Source organism: Panthera tigris, chromosome B2, assembly GCF_018350195.1.
Source record: "Panthera tigris isolate Pti1 chromosome B2, P.tigris_Pti1_mat1.1, whole genome shotgun sequence".
In the NCBI taxonomy this organism is placed as follows: Eukaryota; Metazoa; Chordata; class Mammalia; order Carnivora; family Felidae; genus Panthera; species Panthera tigris.
This window is the reverse complement of record NC_056664.1, coordinates 34901170-34915683: the sequence shown is the minus strand read 5'-3', so window position 1 is coordinate 34915683 and position 14514 is coordinate 34901170. Positions and strand designations below refer to the sequence as shown.

Here is a 14514-nt window from a genome sequence, read left to right as displayed (position 1 = left end):
TTTACACTGATACTTTCAACTCAAATTCAACACTATAGTTTTTCTTTATATTAGCATCTTTTCCCTTACAATGAAAATCTTGGTTCATAAACTAGTTTCAAAATTATAATATCAACATTATTACTCACAATAAACATACTAAGTTTTAAGTCTACGGGGGGGGGGGGGCAGTTCTTTTTGTCCTTTTGGCAATCTACTGATGATTCTTGCCTGATGTATTATCAGTATGATATGTTCAAGTTATTTTTTCTCTGTATGTCCTATAGGTTAGGTTTATTTCTCTCTACACTTACTATGTAAAACATTTACATGGTTTAAGTTACAGTGTTACCAGAAAGGAATGTTGAGAGAAGTGTTTTTCCCTTCCCTTTTCCCTCCAATCTTTCCCCATCTATTCCCTACAGATAACCAGTTTTATTAATTTCTGTTTATCCTTCATGTTTCTCTTTGAAGAAATTAGGATAAAATGTGTATATACATATAAATTCTTAATTCCTCTTTTTCTTATACAAAAGATGGAACACCATATCCAATCCTGTCCTTTGCTATTTTTACTTAACAATATATCCTGGAATTCACTCCAAAGGAGTGATTAGAAACCAGCCTCATTCTTTTTATTACTATGTAATACTCCACTCTGCAGATGTTAATATGTAGAACTTTGGTAGAGAAAAGAGGAAAGGGCAGGCCAGATAGTGCAGATGGCATAGAACAGGCAGGAAAGTAAAAGTGAACAAGGCTTTATTACTACATAAATGGGGTGGGTGGGAGACTAATCAGGCTAGAGTGAAGGGTTAATGTGAAAGGGTGGGGAAATCAGGTTCACCATCATATCATACAACTCCAGGGAACCCCATGTATACCATCATCTAAGAAGCTATACAATGCACAACTTAGACGACTATACATACTGGCCCTGGGGAAGTTGAAAAACACGATGGAGCCAACTTATGGGGGCCTTGAATTATAAAGTAAAATAGAATTTTGTCTTGTAGCCAAAGTTTTTACATATGGAAGGCTCATGTTCAATATGTTTGAAGATAAATGCTTCAAGATAAATACAGCCACAGATGGACTGGAATAGTTAAAAGAAGAGGCTATTGGAATTGTCTAAGTGTGAAATAACAGGATCTCAATAGGTTATTGTCAAGAAGGGTAGTACTTAAGACATAGTCCTCCCTTCATACAAAGAGCTTACAATCTAGTTGAGAAAAATCAAAACACGAGAGTTATACAAAACAGAAAAGTGGCATTTTTGGAATAAGAGACCTAAGTGATTATATTGTCCAGTGGTTCTCAGGTCTAACTGATAATCAGAGTTACATAGAAGAACCTATTAAAAACATATTCTTGGGCCCCATTCCCCAGAGATTCTGATTCAGTAAGTCTAGGGTAGGATCTGAGAATGAATTTTTAATAAGCTCCTCAGGTGATCCTGTAGACTAGCTATGTTTGGGAACAAATGATTTAGTATAATCTTTCATTTCATGGATGAGAGACTGAAGCACAACAATATTCTTTTTGAAGAATATTCTAGGAGACTTACAATCTTGGGGTAGAGAGGCCTTTATAATCAGGACCAAAAACCCAAAAGCTAAAAAAGAAGAGAAAGACACATGTGATTACAAACCCCCTCCCAAAAACAAGAAACTAAAAACTTTTGTATGGCAAGAGATCCTATAAAAAATAGATTTGAAAAATCGTATTTGCAACATACTACACAGAGTTATCACAATATTCAATGAGGGGTTATAAAAATGCATGAAACTAACCCAACAGAAAAATGGGCAAAGGATGGAAAGAGAGACATACCCAAAAGAGAGCTGGTGAAGCTGTATTAATAGCCTACAAAATAGAATTTAAGGCAAAAAACCGCACAAGTTGGAGAAGACATAAAATTCAAAGACGTCTACTGGCAGAACCACTTCTGTTCCTCATTTCTTCTATCTTGGAAGAAAGCCACAATGAGAGAAGAGATGCAGGAGAGAAGAGGACATGCCAATTCCATGGAAAGGCTGGAGCTGATTCCTTCCCTTTTCTTTCCTTCTCCCCTATGAACTGCTGAGGCCAGGCTAACAGGCAGGCAGATAAAAGCACAACGACAGTAGTGACAAGATCATAATTGCTCGGACAGATTTTCCTGTCTTTTCTACTTGACATCCTCAATTTACTGCCCTCAGTACCTTTTTGTCAATATACCTTACATCCAATAACAGGTTTTATGCACCAAGAGGCTATATTATAGTTACTTGGATTTAAATTAAGACTTAAGACCTTGTGTTCAACTTGTAACTAAGACTGCCCTTACTTTCTGTTACAAATTTATCAAGTTAAAAAAAAAACTACTATACTGGAAACAAAAAGATTTAAACAATATAATAAAAAATCTATACTTACCACCCAGTTTAAAATACAAAATATGACAATACAGTTGAATCCCCTATAACCACTATCCTAAGTTTTGTGTTTCCATCAAAGAGTTCAAACTATATCTACAATCTTAACGTATTTTCTTTTTTTGTTCTAGCACTTTGATTGCCTACCAAGCAAATCTTCAAGTAATGAAAAAACTGGTAAATCTAAAAAGTGAAACTGATGAATTCTAGTGTATCTCAAGAAGTTCTTAAATATTTAAACAGCAAAGTTTTCTTACATCCTTAAATTAATAATTGAATCTAAAACCTAATTACTCAAGAACACATTTTACATTAGGATCACAAATTAATCAGCTGAGGCTGTTCAATATGTCAAATTACTACAAGCCCTACATTTTAAGTACAGATGGCCATAAACTTTATTCACACATATCTCGTATCACATATGGTTCTAAGTCCTTCATAAATGTTATTTAATAGTCACAGAATTTTATGAAGTAGGTGCCATTATTACCCTCATTTTATAGGTGAGGAAACTGAGGAAGAAAGAGGCTAAGGAAAGTTCTCACAGTCACACAGCTAATAAATAGTGGCGCCAGGCTTCAAACCCAGGCTTCTGGCTTCACAGTCTACTGTTACCATCATGTTATGTTACCTCTCCTTATAGGGCTGATTTACTTCACGATTTCTACGTAAACTGTATAGGTTTAGAAATATAATTCCAAGCCCAAGATCTACGGCTTGGGCATACAACCTTTCTGTGCCAATAATGGGCATATCTAGCACCTTTTCTGTTTAAATAGTTGCTAGGAGAGGACTTCTGTATTACCTAAAAACTGGATAAATGAAATTCTGTCATTTCTACACACGGTGTTTCCATCTTTTGATTGGATTCAACGAGTTATGGTCATGCTAGTGACACCTTTATGCTAAGAACAATCCATGGCACATAACAGATCAGGCAAAGTCTATGACTCCTAAGAAAAAGCCAGTCAACATATTATAGAATCTCTGGGGTGAGTTCCCTAATGTCCAGGACACTCTTCTGCTTGCTAAAAACCTAAAATCCTATAAAGGAAGAGATACACAAGCTGTTAAAGATTACTTATACAAACTTCCAGGAAATATCAAAGCAATATGCTATTAGCAATAAGGTCTTGAAAAGAACAGTACAAGCCAGTGCAATTAAAAAATTTAAAGATGTATTAGTCAACAGAGTAGGCCATTTTACAGGAAAAAGCTAAGTGTGTGTATGGCAAGAAAGTGTGTATATGAAGGTCTTGGGGACAGACCCATGGATCAGTACTATAGCTATAGATCATGTTGAAAACTCTGGAGACAATCCAAAATCATTGTGTGAGATGGTTCAAGGCCCAGTACCAATTAGTGTCAAAGTTTTTCCTGAATACTTAGCAGAAATTATAACAGGGCAGCGCGCGCGCGCGCACACACACACACACACACACACACACACACACAAATTACTCCAGTTCAAAGACACTTGACACTGATCGAGACATCATCAATCCGCTAATAGCTTTTTAGGAAAAAGAAACACTAGCATATTAGATACATATGTGATTTTAATATACATCAGGATTTCAAAAATATTGAAATGTGAAGGATTACAGTATATATTAGTGTTATGTTTTCTTGAGAAGGACTATCCTTTGTACCTAAGTTACACCTGTAATTCTTTTTTGATATTAAATGCTTTTTCTTTTATGAAAGAATGGTGACAGAAAATCATGGCCAGATTTCTTTTTAAATGGGCTTCCAATCTCTTCCCCCATAATTTTACCAATCATGAATCTCAAAAAATCTGGATCCCAATCACCTAGGACTAAAAAACACTTCTACCAGTTCAGTGTAACCTAACTAAAAATATCCAAAAATAAAAAGTCTCTTGGTTTGCTCACTCAAAAAGCTGGAAAGCAATCCTTGGGGAAACATTTTTCTTCTTCTTGGGTTGAGCCAAAGTCTGCTTTCCTCCCCACACCCACCATGTCTTCCATGCTTAGTTTTAGTCCTATCCCCTGGAATAATACACCCTTCAGAAAAATGGGTAAAGCAGAAAAAACAACTGCTTGAAGGCATCAAACAACTAGTAAGGGAGCCAAGACTAGACCGGAGAGAAGCTGTGATGGTCAGTTTCATATGTAAACTTGCTTAGCCTATAGTCCTAGGTCAATGAGACACTAATCTAGGTATCACTGTGAAAGTATGTGGCAGATGTGATTAAAGTCTATAATCACTTCAATTAAGGAAGATTATCCTAGATAATCTGAGTGGGCCTGATCCAGTCAACTGAAAGGCTATAAGAGCAGAACTAAGGTTCTCTGAGAAAGAAGAAATTCAACTGTGGATTGCAGCCTCAACAGTTCAGAATTCCAACCTGCCCTTCCTGACGGCCACAATCCTATAGGCCAACTCCATGATAACTATCTTAACATATATATGTATTTATATATAGATGACATATATTATTGTCACGTATACACACAGAGAACCATAATCCATAACTAGAACCTTTCCATAAAGAAAACTCTAGGACCAAATGGCCTGACTAGCACATTCTTCCACATCTTTAAGGAAGAAACTACATTAATCTTCTACAAACTCTTCCTGAGAATAGAAAAAGGAAGAATATTTTCCAATTCATTTTCTGAGGTTATTTTCTCTTATAAACATAAGCACAAAAATCCTAAACATTATTAAAAAAAATCAAATCCAGATACATAAAAAGGGATAATACATTATAAGGTTGGCTTAACATTCTAAAATTAATATAAAAATATAATTTACCACATTAAAGACTAATAAGAAATGTTTTAGATTAATAACTAAAACAGCAGTAAACAGTATGATTTATTAGGTTTAAAAAAGGCAGGTTAGAATAAATATATTCATGGAAAAAAGACTGAACATATTCATTATTCTCCCTTAATTATAGGCTCATCATATGTGTTTTTAAATTTTTTTTTTTTCAACATTTTTTATTTATTTTTGGGACAGAGAGAGACAGAGCATGAACGGGGGAGGGGCAGAGAGAGAGGGAGACACAGAATGGGAAACAGGCTCCAGGATCCGAGCCATCAGCCCAGAGCCCGATGCGGGGCTCGAACTCACGGACCGCGAGATCGTGACCTGGCTGAAGTCGGACGCTTAACCGACTGCGCCATCCAGGCGCCCCATCATATGTGTTTTTAAATTGTATTTTATTGAATACTCCTGAGTCTCTAAGATAAGTGTTACTACTTCTAAAATGGGAAAAAAGGAAAACATTCTCTGTAAAAACAGGGACCTCTTCAAGAAAATGTTTTTTTTAACGTTTATTTATTTTTGAGACAGAGCATGAACGAGGGAGGGGCAGAGAGAGAGGGAGACACAGAATCGGAAGCAGGCTCCAGGCTCTGAGCCAACAGCCCAGAGCCCAACGCAAGGCTCGAACTCACGGACCACGAGATCGTGACCTGAGTTGAAGTCGGACGCTTAACTGACTGAGCCACCCAGGCGCCCCAGAACTTTTTTTTTTAAAGCTTAAGACAGTTTAAGAGAAAGAAAATATTACTACATAAGAGATTTTGAAATTTTTCAATTTAGATGAAAGAACAAATATGCTTACGAAACAAATAAGGAATTTATTAGGCTAAAATATGTGGAATAGTTTCTTAAGCAGATTATTTGACAGGATGACAATAATTTGCTTTAAATCCAAATGCAATGATTTCATGCAGAGGCATGTGTTTCTTAGGGTACTCAACTGCAAGCATGGTTCTAAGTAACGGGTGGAAGGTAGGATAGGTAGGCAGGCACAGGATAAAGGACGTTGCTTCAGCCCCGGGGCACTCAACAATGAGGGCAATGGAGCACTGTGATCACCTGGCATATAATTCTCTAAACAGACTGTTATGAGCTAAAAAATGTGTTCCCCTCAAAAGGTCTGATGTTGAAGTCCCAACTCCTAAATCCTCAGAATGTGAGTGTTTGGAAAGTAAGATTTTAAAGAGATAATGAAGTCATTAGGGTGAAGTCATTAGTTCAGTATGACTTTTAAGAAGAGGACATGAAGAGACACACACAGAGGGAAGCCCATAGGAGACACACTAAGAAGCAACCATTTACAAGCCAAGGAGGGAGGGAGGCCTCAGAAGAAACCAATCCTGCAGACATCTTGATCTCAGACTTCCAGCCTCCAGAATTGTAGGAAAAAAATTTCTGTTGGTTAAGTTAGTCTGTGGTACTTTTTAGGTAGTCCTAGCAAACTTATATACAGAAACAACTGCAAAAATTCTATTTCATGCTCTACCACCAAAAAAGAGATTTAGAACAAACACATGGAAGGAATCTTAGATGATTTTATGGTACAGATTGTGATCTTCATATAGAGCTATAGATCACTACCTGTTTTAAGGAAAAATGTTCTTTTAATAATCTCAATAATATACTGCAACTTTGCTCTCTAATTTTAATAAGTATTTCTCATTTGCATAGCATATACAATTTAAATTTTATTTGTATTTGTTACTTCATCTGATCCTTACAACCTTCTCTAGGAAACAAATAGAAACCAAACCCTCTGGTCCCAGTCACAGATCTTTGCACTATTTGTACCCAGTATTTTCCAAAATTTTAGCAAGGTTCCCCCGTTTTAGTAAGAACAGAGATAAAGTTTACATCTATACTTATCATAAAGCCTGAGTAGAAAGCACAATCTGAATCTAAAGAATACCTTGAAATAAAATTTAAAAAACAAACAAAACCAAAGCCAACATTTATTTCCTGAGAATTTACTATGTGTCAGGCACAGTTCTAAGCTCTTTCCATAAATTAATTCATCCCTAATAACCCTCTGAGGTAGGTACCTATGACAATCTCTATTTCAGGGACATAGAAACTGAGGAGTATTTTATCCAAGTTAATAAATAAAGGCGCCAGGATTTGAACTCAGGAAAGCCTGGCCTCAATTACCACATTCTTAACTACTACCCAATGAAGTGAGCATAAATCTTAATGCCTTTGGAGGCAGGCAGATTTAAGTCTGAACAGACTCTGGGCAAACTTAAGCTGTTTGTATCTTAGATTCCTTGACTATAAAATGGAGATAATACAAGAACGGATGTAAAGCATTTAGTACAGTGTCTGGCACATAATAATGTCTAATTATTAAGCACTGACTCTTCTAATTCTTTCATGAATATACAAGGACAATCCAATAATATTTAACTTGGGGACTGCAAGCAAAAATACCAAAAGGTTCTCTTTTTGCATACATACCCCTTTCCTTCTACCTTCCAGAAATGCATATACTACCCCAATAACCTCATTTCCCTCATGAAAATATATTTAACCAGATTATATCAGTTTTATATTCTGTCTCCCACAGAATACTTAGTAACTTCGATAAGGACAACAGTACAGTTATGTGACAACTTCAAAACATTCTGGACATTGCTCAAACATCTACTATTTAATAAAAATTCACCAGTATCTTAAGCTTAACTGAATTTTTTTTTTAATTTTTATTTTTAAACGTTTATTTATTTTTGAGACAGAGAGAGACAGAGCATGAACGGGGGAGGGTCAGAGAGAGGGAGACACAGAATCCGAAACAGGCTCCAGGCTCTGAGCTGTCAGCACAGAGCCTGACGTGGGGCTCGAACTCACGGACCGCGAGATCGTGACCTGAGCCAAAGTCGGCCACTTAACCGACTGAGCCACCCAGGCGCCCCTTAACTGAATTTTTTAAAAGAATACTAAGTTTGTAATGTCTCTGGGGAGTACAAGGTAACTTTTTGCTTTTATTTGAACTTTTACTACTTATTTCCAGCTTCAGAGTCCTTATTTTAGTACTCCCACTCTTCATGATTTGTATGTTTAGATCACATTCTCGTTCAATCTCCATTTTTCCAGAAAACACTACTTTTGTAGTCATGTGGAAGTCTTTCCATTTTCTTCATCTACTTATAACCGAATTTCTCTCAACCTTTTCCATTTTTGAAGCATTTGTCTTGAGATGATTTAGTGGAAGAACACTCAGCTAGGAGCCAGGAGTCCTTTCCTCTGCCACCTCATCGCTCAGATTCTTTACCTGAAAGATGAGGACTCCACTATGTAAGTTTGTAATAGGTTTCCTTAGATCTCAAAGCCTCGGATTTCCATGATTCTGGGTCTTCCCGCAAGAGGTCATTCAGCATTCCAACAACTTCCCTAAACTTTTTACTCCAGTTAGCCAAGTAGGGACAGGCATGGTCAGATTCAGGGGCAGAGGGAAGGCACGGTAATCAGGAAGCCCAGGGCTACAGAAGGAAAGACACTGACATTCTGTAAGCCAACAGAAAGAGATTAATGAGAGGAGACCAAAAAAGAGACACCAAAACCAGAAAAATGTCAAACCACCTAACTCTAACCTCACCCCTTCGTATCTATCTCAGGAGGATCTAAGAAACAGAAGAAGCTTTCAGCAGCACAGGTTACTCAGTCCTCATTTTCGTCTCAAGGAAGCAATGCAACCGTGTGCCATCTTTGCAATGTTGTTGCTCAAGTGGCCTCCTCCAGGGCTTTGCACAAAACAGGCATTACCCGGGTATCTGATGACTGAATGAGAGGTCATCTGACCTGAAAGCCCTCATAAATGCTACCCGTGCTGCTAGGTACCATGAACTCTGAGGACTCAAGGCCACAGGAATTACACGGCACTGGCTGCCCTGGTTCTAATGGTCAGACTGGGATGAGAAGATGTGGCCTAATGGTGTTGCTTAAATTCTGATGATACTCGAAGCAGCCCCCAGAAGGAAAAAGCACAGATTAATAGGCGCTGGCTATCTCTAACTCACCAAGGCAGTATCAGAACGTGTATGGAAGTCATTTCCTAGCCTGGTGTCAGAGTCCAAGAAAGCCCTACCTTTTCTTAAGTTTCCCACTGGAGAAGCCGGCTTCTTGGCTTAGGACTGAAGGGAGAGTAAATCAACAAAGGGGTAAGGGAGTTGGGCAGTTCTAAAAATTCTCAGGGCAGCCCCAAGGTCGTGTTTCTTAAAGTGTGGTATAACAGACCAAGGAAGGGGGTGCCTGCTTAAAGTGCAGTTTCAGGGACCCATCACAGATCTCTAGAACCCAAATTCTGGAGTGGTACTGGCATTTTTATGAGCAAACTTACACTAGTGAACCACTGCCCCAGAAATGGGGGATGAGGGGGTGGGAGGGATTGAGGTGAGGTTCTTTGGACTCCGGATTCTTTACGTTCGACTACACCACTTTGTTTTGGGGGACCATTAAAAAAAAAACAACCCTTCGTTTCACAGGTTAACTAACGCAGCCGCAGCTAGTTGCTCAACAGCTAACGGGGGCACAATGGAAGGACCTGGAAAATGCATTTTCACCAACTGGTTAACCAGTTCCTCCACGGCCTTGTTTATCCCATTGTGTTTGTTCATTGGCTTCGTGTTTAAAAACAAACCGGTTCAACGCAGGAACTTTTCAATTAAGAATCACACAGTCCAAAATCGAAGAGGTTTGTTGGTAGTGCAGAACGAGGCTTGTAAACCTGAAGTCACTGCTATAAAGAGCATGGTTTCACTTGAAAGAAAAGATCACCCAGATGCTCTGCCCGGCGCTTCTGCACTCAGAGCTACTAACGAAAAGCCAGCGGCAGAGAAGACTCGGAAGCAGGGGTGGAGTGCGAGCAAAACGCACTCTCCGCTTCAGGCAGAGTTTGATGAGAAGTGCGACCAACTACCTAATTTGTAAAGAGTTCGACTCACTGCCAGAAACCAACCCACCAACCAACAAAAACGCGTCTGCAAACGCGTTATCAGGAAACACTCGGGGCTTTATCGTCATTTCTCTGCCGGCGGGACGAAAGCACCACAGGCCTGCAGAAAACAGTCAAGTTACACTTCAGCTGTCCCCACGGCTGCGCTCGCGATTTCCTGAGAAGGTGCCACCCCCTTCTCCGGACTGTAAGACTTTATCCTCGGCACGAAAACCGGCGCCCGAAACCCGCTTGCGGACATTTTTCGTCGCGGGGATTTCAGTCCCCCGCGGCCTTTCAACTGGGGTCCGACTCGGCGGCCCGAGGAGATGCCCCCCTCCCCCCGCCACAGAGGCAGAGTCCGGGCCCTGCCCGCCGCCACACTCGCCCTACCGGGTGCCCGCGCCGCCACTTACCTGACGCTCCCGCCGCGCTCTCGCGCTCGGGGCCCGAACCCGCCCGGGAGGCGCGCGCACACCGCGCCGCGAGGAGCCGCCGCGGGGACCGGCCGTGCCGCAGCGGCGCGCGCCCCCCACCCTGGCCGGCGCGGCCACGCGGCTGAGTCACCCGGCGCTTCACATTAAGAGTCCCCACGGCGCGCGGGGCACGCCGGGAAGGCCGGGCTCCCGGCCCGCCGCCGGGGCGGCCGCGGAGAGGTGTCCTCTTTCTTTCCCGACACGGCCCCCCCACCCCCGTCCGTGGGAGGACGCTCTCACTCCAGCGCAGCTGGGGTGGATTCGATTTCTGAGCTGCGGATGCCCCCTCTCAATTATTAAAGGTATACAACGGAAAGTTACTAGTTACCTGGGTTGTTAAATAATCTTCGCAAAGCCCCAGGACAGCAATACTTAAAGAGAATTGCGGAGCCCCGATCTCTCCAACCGTTTGGGGGAAGGGGGTACGTAGCAAGAGTAACCGAGGTCCTTAAACACGTTTTGCTTAAAAACTATTCTGGATATACGTTCTGGCCAAAGGAAGGGGGGGGGGGGGTGAAGCCTGGAGCCTGCTTCAGATTCTGTGTCTCCCTCTCTCTCTGCCCTCCCCCGCTTACACTCTGTCTCTCTCAAAAATAAATAAACATTAAATCAACCGAAGCGGATTATTGGAAAACTGGTTGTGCTAGTGAAATATTTCAACACCCGAAAAACAATGTATGGTCCGTGTCCTATAAAACGAGTGCTGAAAACATAAAGGAAAGAAATAGCATCAATCCTTATTGTCTTGACTTTAATTTTTTTTTTTTTTTTTTTAGAGGGAGAGAGAGAGAGGGAGAGAGAGCAGGGGAGAGGGCCAGAGGAGGAGAGAGAATCCCAAGCAGGCTCCATGTTCAGTGTAGAGCCCCACCACCTTGGGATCACGACCCCTCCAGAAACCAAGAGTCCGATGCTCAACCAACTGAGTCACCAAGGTGCCCCTATTGTCCTCATTTCTAGTGGCTTTTGTGTTTTTAAAAGTTATAAAGTTATATTGATTATGCAAACTGCTTTATTTTAAAATTGTTGAAAACCATATACGTTAATAGCATGATTTCTTAAATTCTGAGTCAACTTTTTTTGTTACAAAAGTCTCTGGAAACTAATTTGGGGCTAAAGATTAGGATTAGAATTGAAGTGGAAGGAATATGAGGAAACTGTTTTGATTCTCATTCCAATAGGTTGCAAATGGTTGCTGGATACTTGTATAGCAAAATTGCATTGTCAGGGTCAATAACTTTAATTTTGAAAACTGAAGCTATACATTTTTCATTATAATTGGATCTTAGAGGTCTTAGACAATCTTAGGATCCAAACTTTACAACCAAAGTAACATAGAGGATTGTTCAAACTAATGCCTTTATTTCCATTTCTATAAAGTACAATGTTATGCCTCCTTTCTGGAAAACTTTCTCTGCAGACTTGTAATATACAAAAATCTAGCACAAAAGTCAGACAAGTCATTACAGGCTAATGACTGTATCTTTTAATTAATAGTTAAGACTAAATTGTTCTCTTTTTTGCCTATAATTTCATATAATGAATAGAATATCAGATCTAGCACTTTTTTGGGGTAGACACCAAGGAGATGAAAAATGAGAAATGTATATTCACAGAAAGCACTGGTTCATGCTGATTTTTATCATTTATTTATAAGTTAATGTATCTCCAAACATGAATCTCTCAGAAGTATTCATATCTGAAGCTGAAAACCCTTTCTAATGTCACATTGGCAGACCTGGAATTTTCCATTTCCATAATGGCTAGTTCAGAAGGTGATACAGTTTATCTGATCAACTGTGATGAGTCTCCTTAAATATGATATCTACTACCAGTAAATTTTACAAAGCACCTTTTCCACTATTTTACATTGCTTAAAATTCTGAACAACTCTGGGAGATGGATTTTACTACTCAGATTACAAATGAGGAAAACAAGACATAAACAAGAATCTAAGGTCATTAAACTATGAAGTGGTGCTGGTGGGCTGAGAATCTAGATCATTTGCCCCCCAAATTCTTGCTCAGCATCCACTGAGCATATGGCAGTTCTGATAATTGCCTCCAGTTGAACTCCTCAGTGCCTCTAGGAAGCACCTTAAATGCCTTCAGCTGTCAACACCGAACCATTTAAGGTTGATTGTATCTCAGAATGAAAATATTTTCAAAGCAATAACTATTATCAGTTATTGTATAAGAAACTAATTATCCTTTTTACATAGTACATCATATGTAGTAAATGTAAAAACAATGCAAAAATCCCAAGATTTTTGAACTCTCAAAGTAATTATATTTGCATTTTTAAAAACTAAATGATTTAGGTTGTATGATTTCTTTCTTTTTTTTTTTTTTTCTTATTAATACAGTATTTATTTGTCTTCCCTCTGTCAAACCCTGAGCCAACCACTTTCCCCAAGCTGCCTGGGGAGGTATAGGAAAAGGAACATACAGGGCAGACGTGACACGGGAAAAAGACCTATGGGAGGTGGAGACGGCTCCTTCACATGGCGAAGAGGATGAGAAAGGCCACCATCAGGCAAAATAGCCCCATGGCCTCCGAGAGGGCAAAGCCCAGAATGGCGTAGGAGAAGAGCTGCTGCTTCAGAGAGGGGTTCCTGGCATAACCAATGATGAGGCTCCCAAACACAGTCCCAATTCCAGCCCCAGAACCAGCCAGCCCAACTGTGGCAGCCCCAGCCCCAATGAACTTGGCTGCTGTGTCGATGTCCCTTGAAGCAGCGCTGGTTTGGAAATCGCGGCTAGGAATAAGTGAGGTCAGGGGACGTGGGGCTGCCCAGCTGCTGAGGCTCTCATCTGTCAGTGTCTCTGGTGGTTTTAGTGCCACTGCAGACAGTGATCGGCTCAACAGCTGAGAGGTGCTCCTGACCAAGAAGGGGGAGGAGACGAACTTTGCACAGGTATACATTTTCAGGGGATGAGGGGCTGCGGCAGGAGAGCTGCTCCCAGTGCACAGAAGACAGAGAGGGCTAGGTTGTATGATTTCTAGATCACTGCGGACGTACAAAAAAAAAAGGAGACTTTTTAAAAGACTAATCACTTTCATTTGTAAGTCCAAAATTGTGCTCAAATGTAGATGTAAATAGCTATTTAATTTCTGACTTTCTGGAGAGGGGCCGGAACCCTGCAGTTAACCCAAAATATATTCACAAGAATCCTTTTTCCTTCACTTCTGTCAGTTCACCTTTGTTAACAATCTCTTCATGAAAGTCACAAAGGAAACAAAGAGTGGATCTTGAAAACATAATCAACCAAAGAATCGTGAATTTTAAGTTTTTAGTGGCTGGAATTTGCTACTGGATCTTTATTAGTATATATCTGCTTTACGTACAACTTCGGTAAGCCTTTTAGTCTCACTTACAATGTCTCATCTACAAATTCAACAAAACATGTAGCCACAACTCAAAGGTAGGATCTCAGGAGAATTATGTAGCCGATGATAGCAGGCTTTCAACTTTAAAAAGTTAAATTTGGTTATTTGGGTAACCAAGTTAGAGATAAGGGAAAGTGAATCTAGGTAAGAGTATTCCACTATTAAGTAAAAGAGAAATGATAGAATATCCCAGTTTCGTAACTCCCTGTGAATTAATATAGGCATTAGGCCTTAACAGCTAGGATCGTAAAAAGAGAATTAGACATTATGTACCTCCTGAGGAAAGACCACACCACCACTTAAAATGCTGCTAAAGAGATCAAACCTGAATCTGATATAGACTTGAGATCCAGCTGCCAGTTTGTAGGAAACTCAGGAATATGTTGAACTGTATCATGATCATGCAATCTGCAAAGTCCTCACTATGGGAAACTACAAGTCAAAGAGCCTCCGTTCTTCAATATTATAAAGTTAAAAAAAAATGACTTAAAAGATATATCAAAAAAAATTTTTAACTGTGTTTTGT

General features: G+C 40.0%; 2 protein-coding genes across 2 annotated transcripts in view; both read right to left on the bottom strand.

The window, feature by feature from the left end:
• Window positions 1–10597, bottom strand: part of KCTD20 (potassium channel tetramerization domain containing 20) — a 35517-nt gene extending 24920 nt beyond the window's left edge. The window contains exon 1 of the mRNA XM_042986217.1: window positions 10542–10597. The gene's annotated coding sequence lies outside the window, so the exon portion shown is untranslated. The remainder of the gene's footprint in view (window positions 1–10541) is intronic.
• Window positions 10598–12935: 2338 nt separating this feature from the next.
• LOC102965976 (ATP synthase F(0) complex subunit C2, mitochondrial) lies at window positions 12936–13562 on the bottom strand. The gene has a single exon (XM_015538892.2). The coding sequence runs from the start codon at window positions 13521–13523 to the stop codon at window positions 13098–13100; it is 426 nt and encodes a 141-aa protein (XP_015394378.1). The 5' UTR covers window positions 13524–13562; the 3' UTR covers window positions 12936–13097.
• Window positions 13563–14514: the final 952 nt, after the last annotated feature.

What these genes read in the sequence shown, in the direction of transcription:
- LOC102965976 (XM_015538892.2), bottom strand. Translation starts at nt 13,523, where the DNA reads ATGTATACCTGTGCAAAGTTCGTCTCCTCCCCCTTCTTGGTCAGGAGC.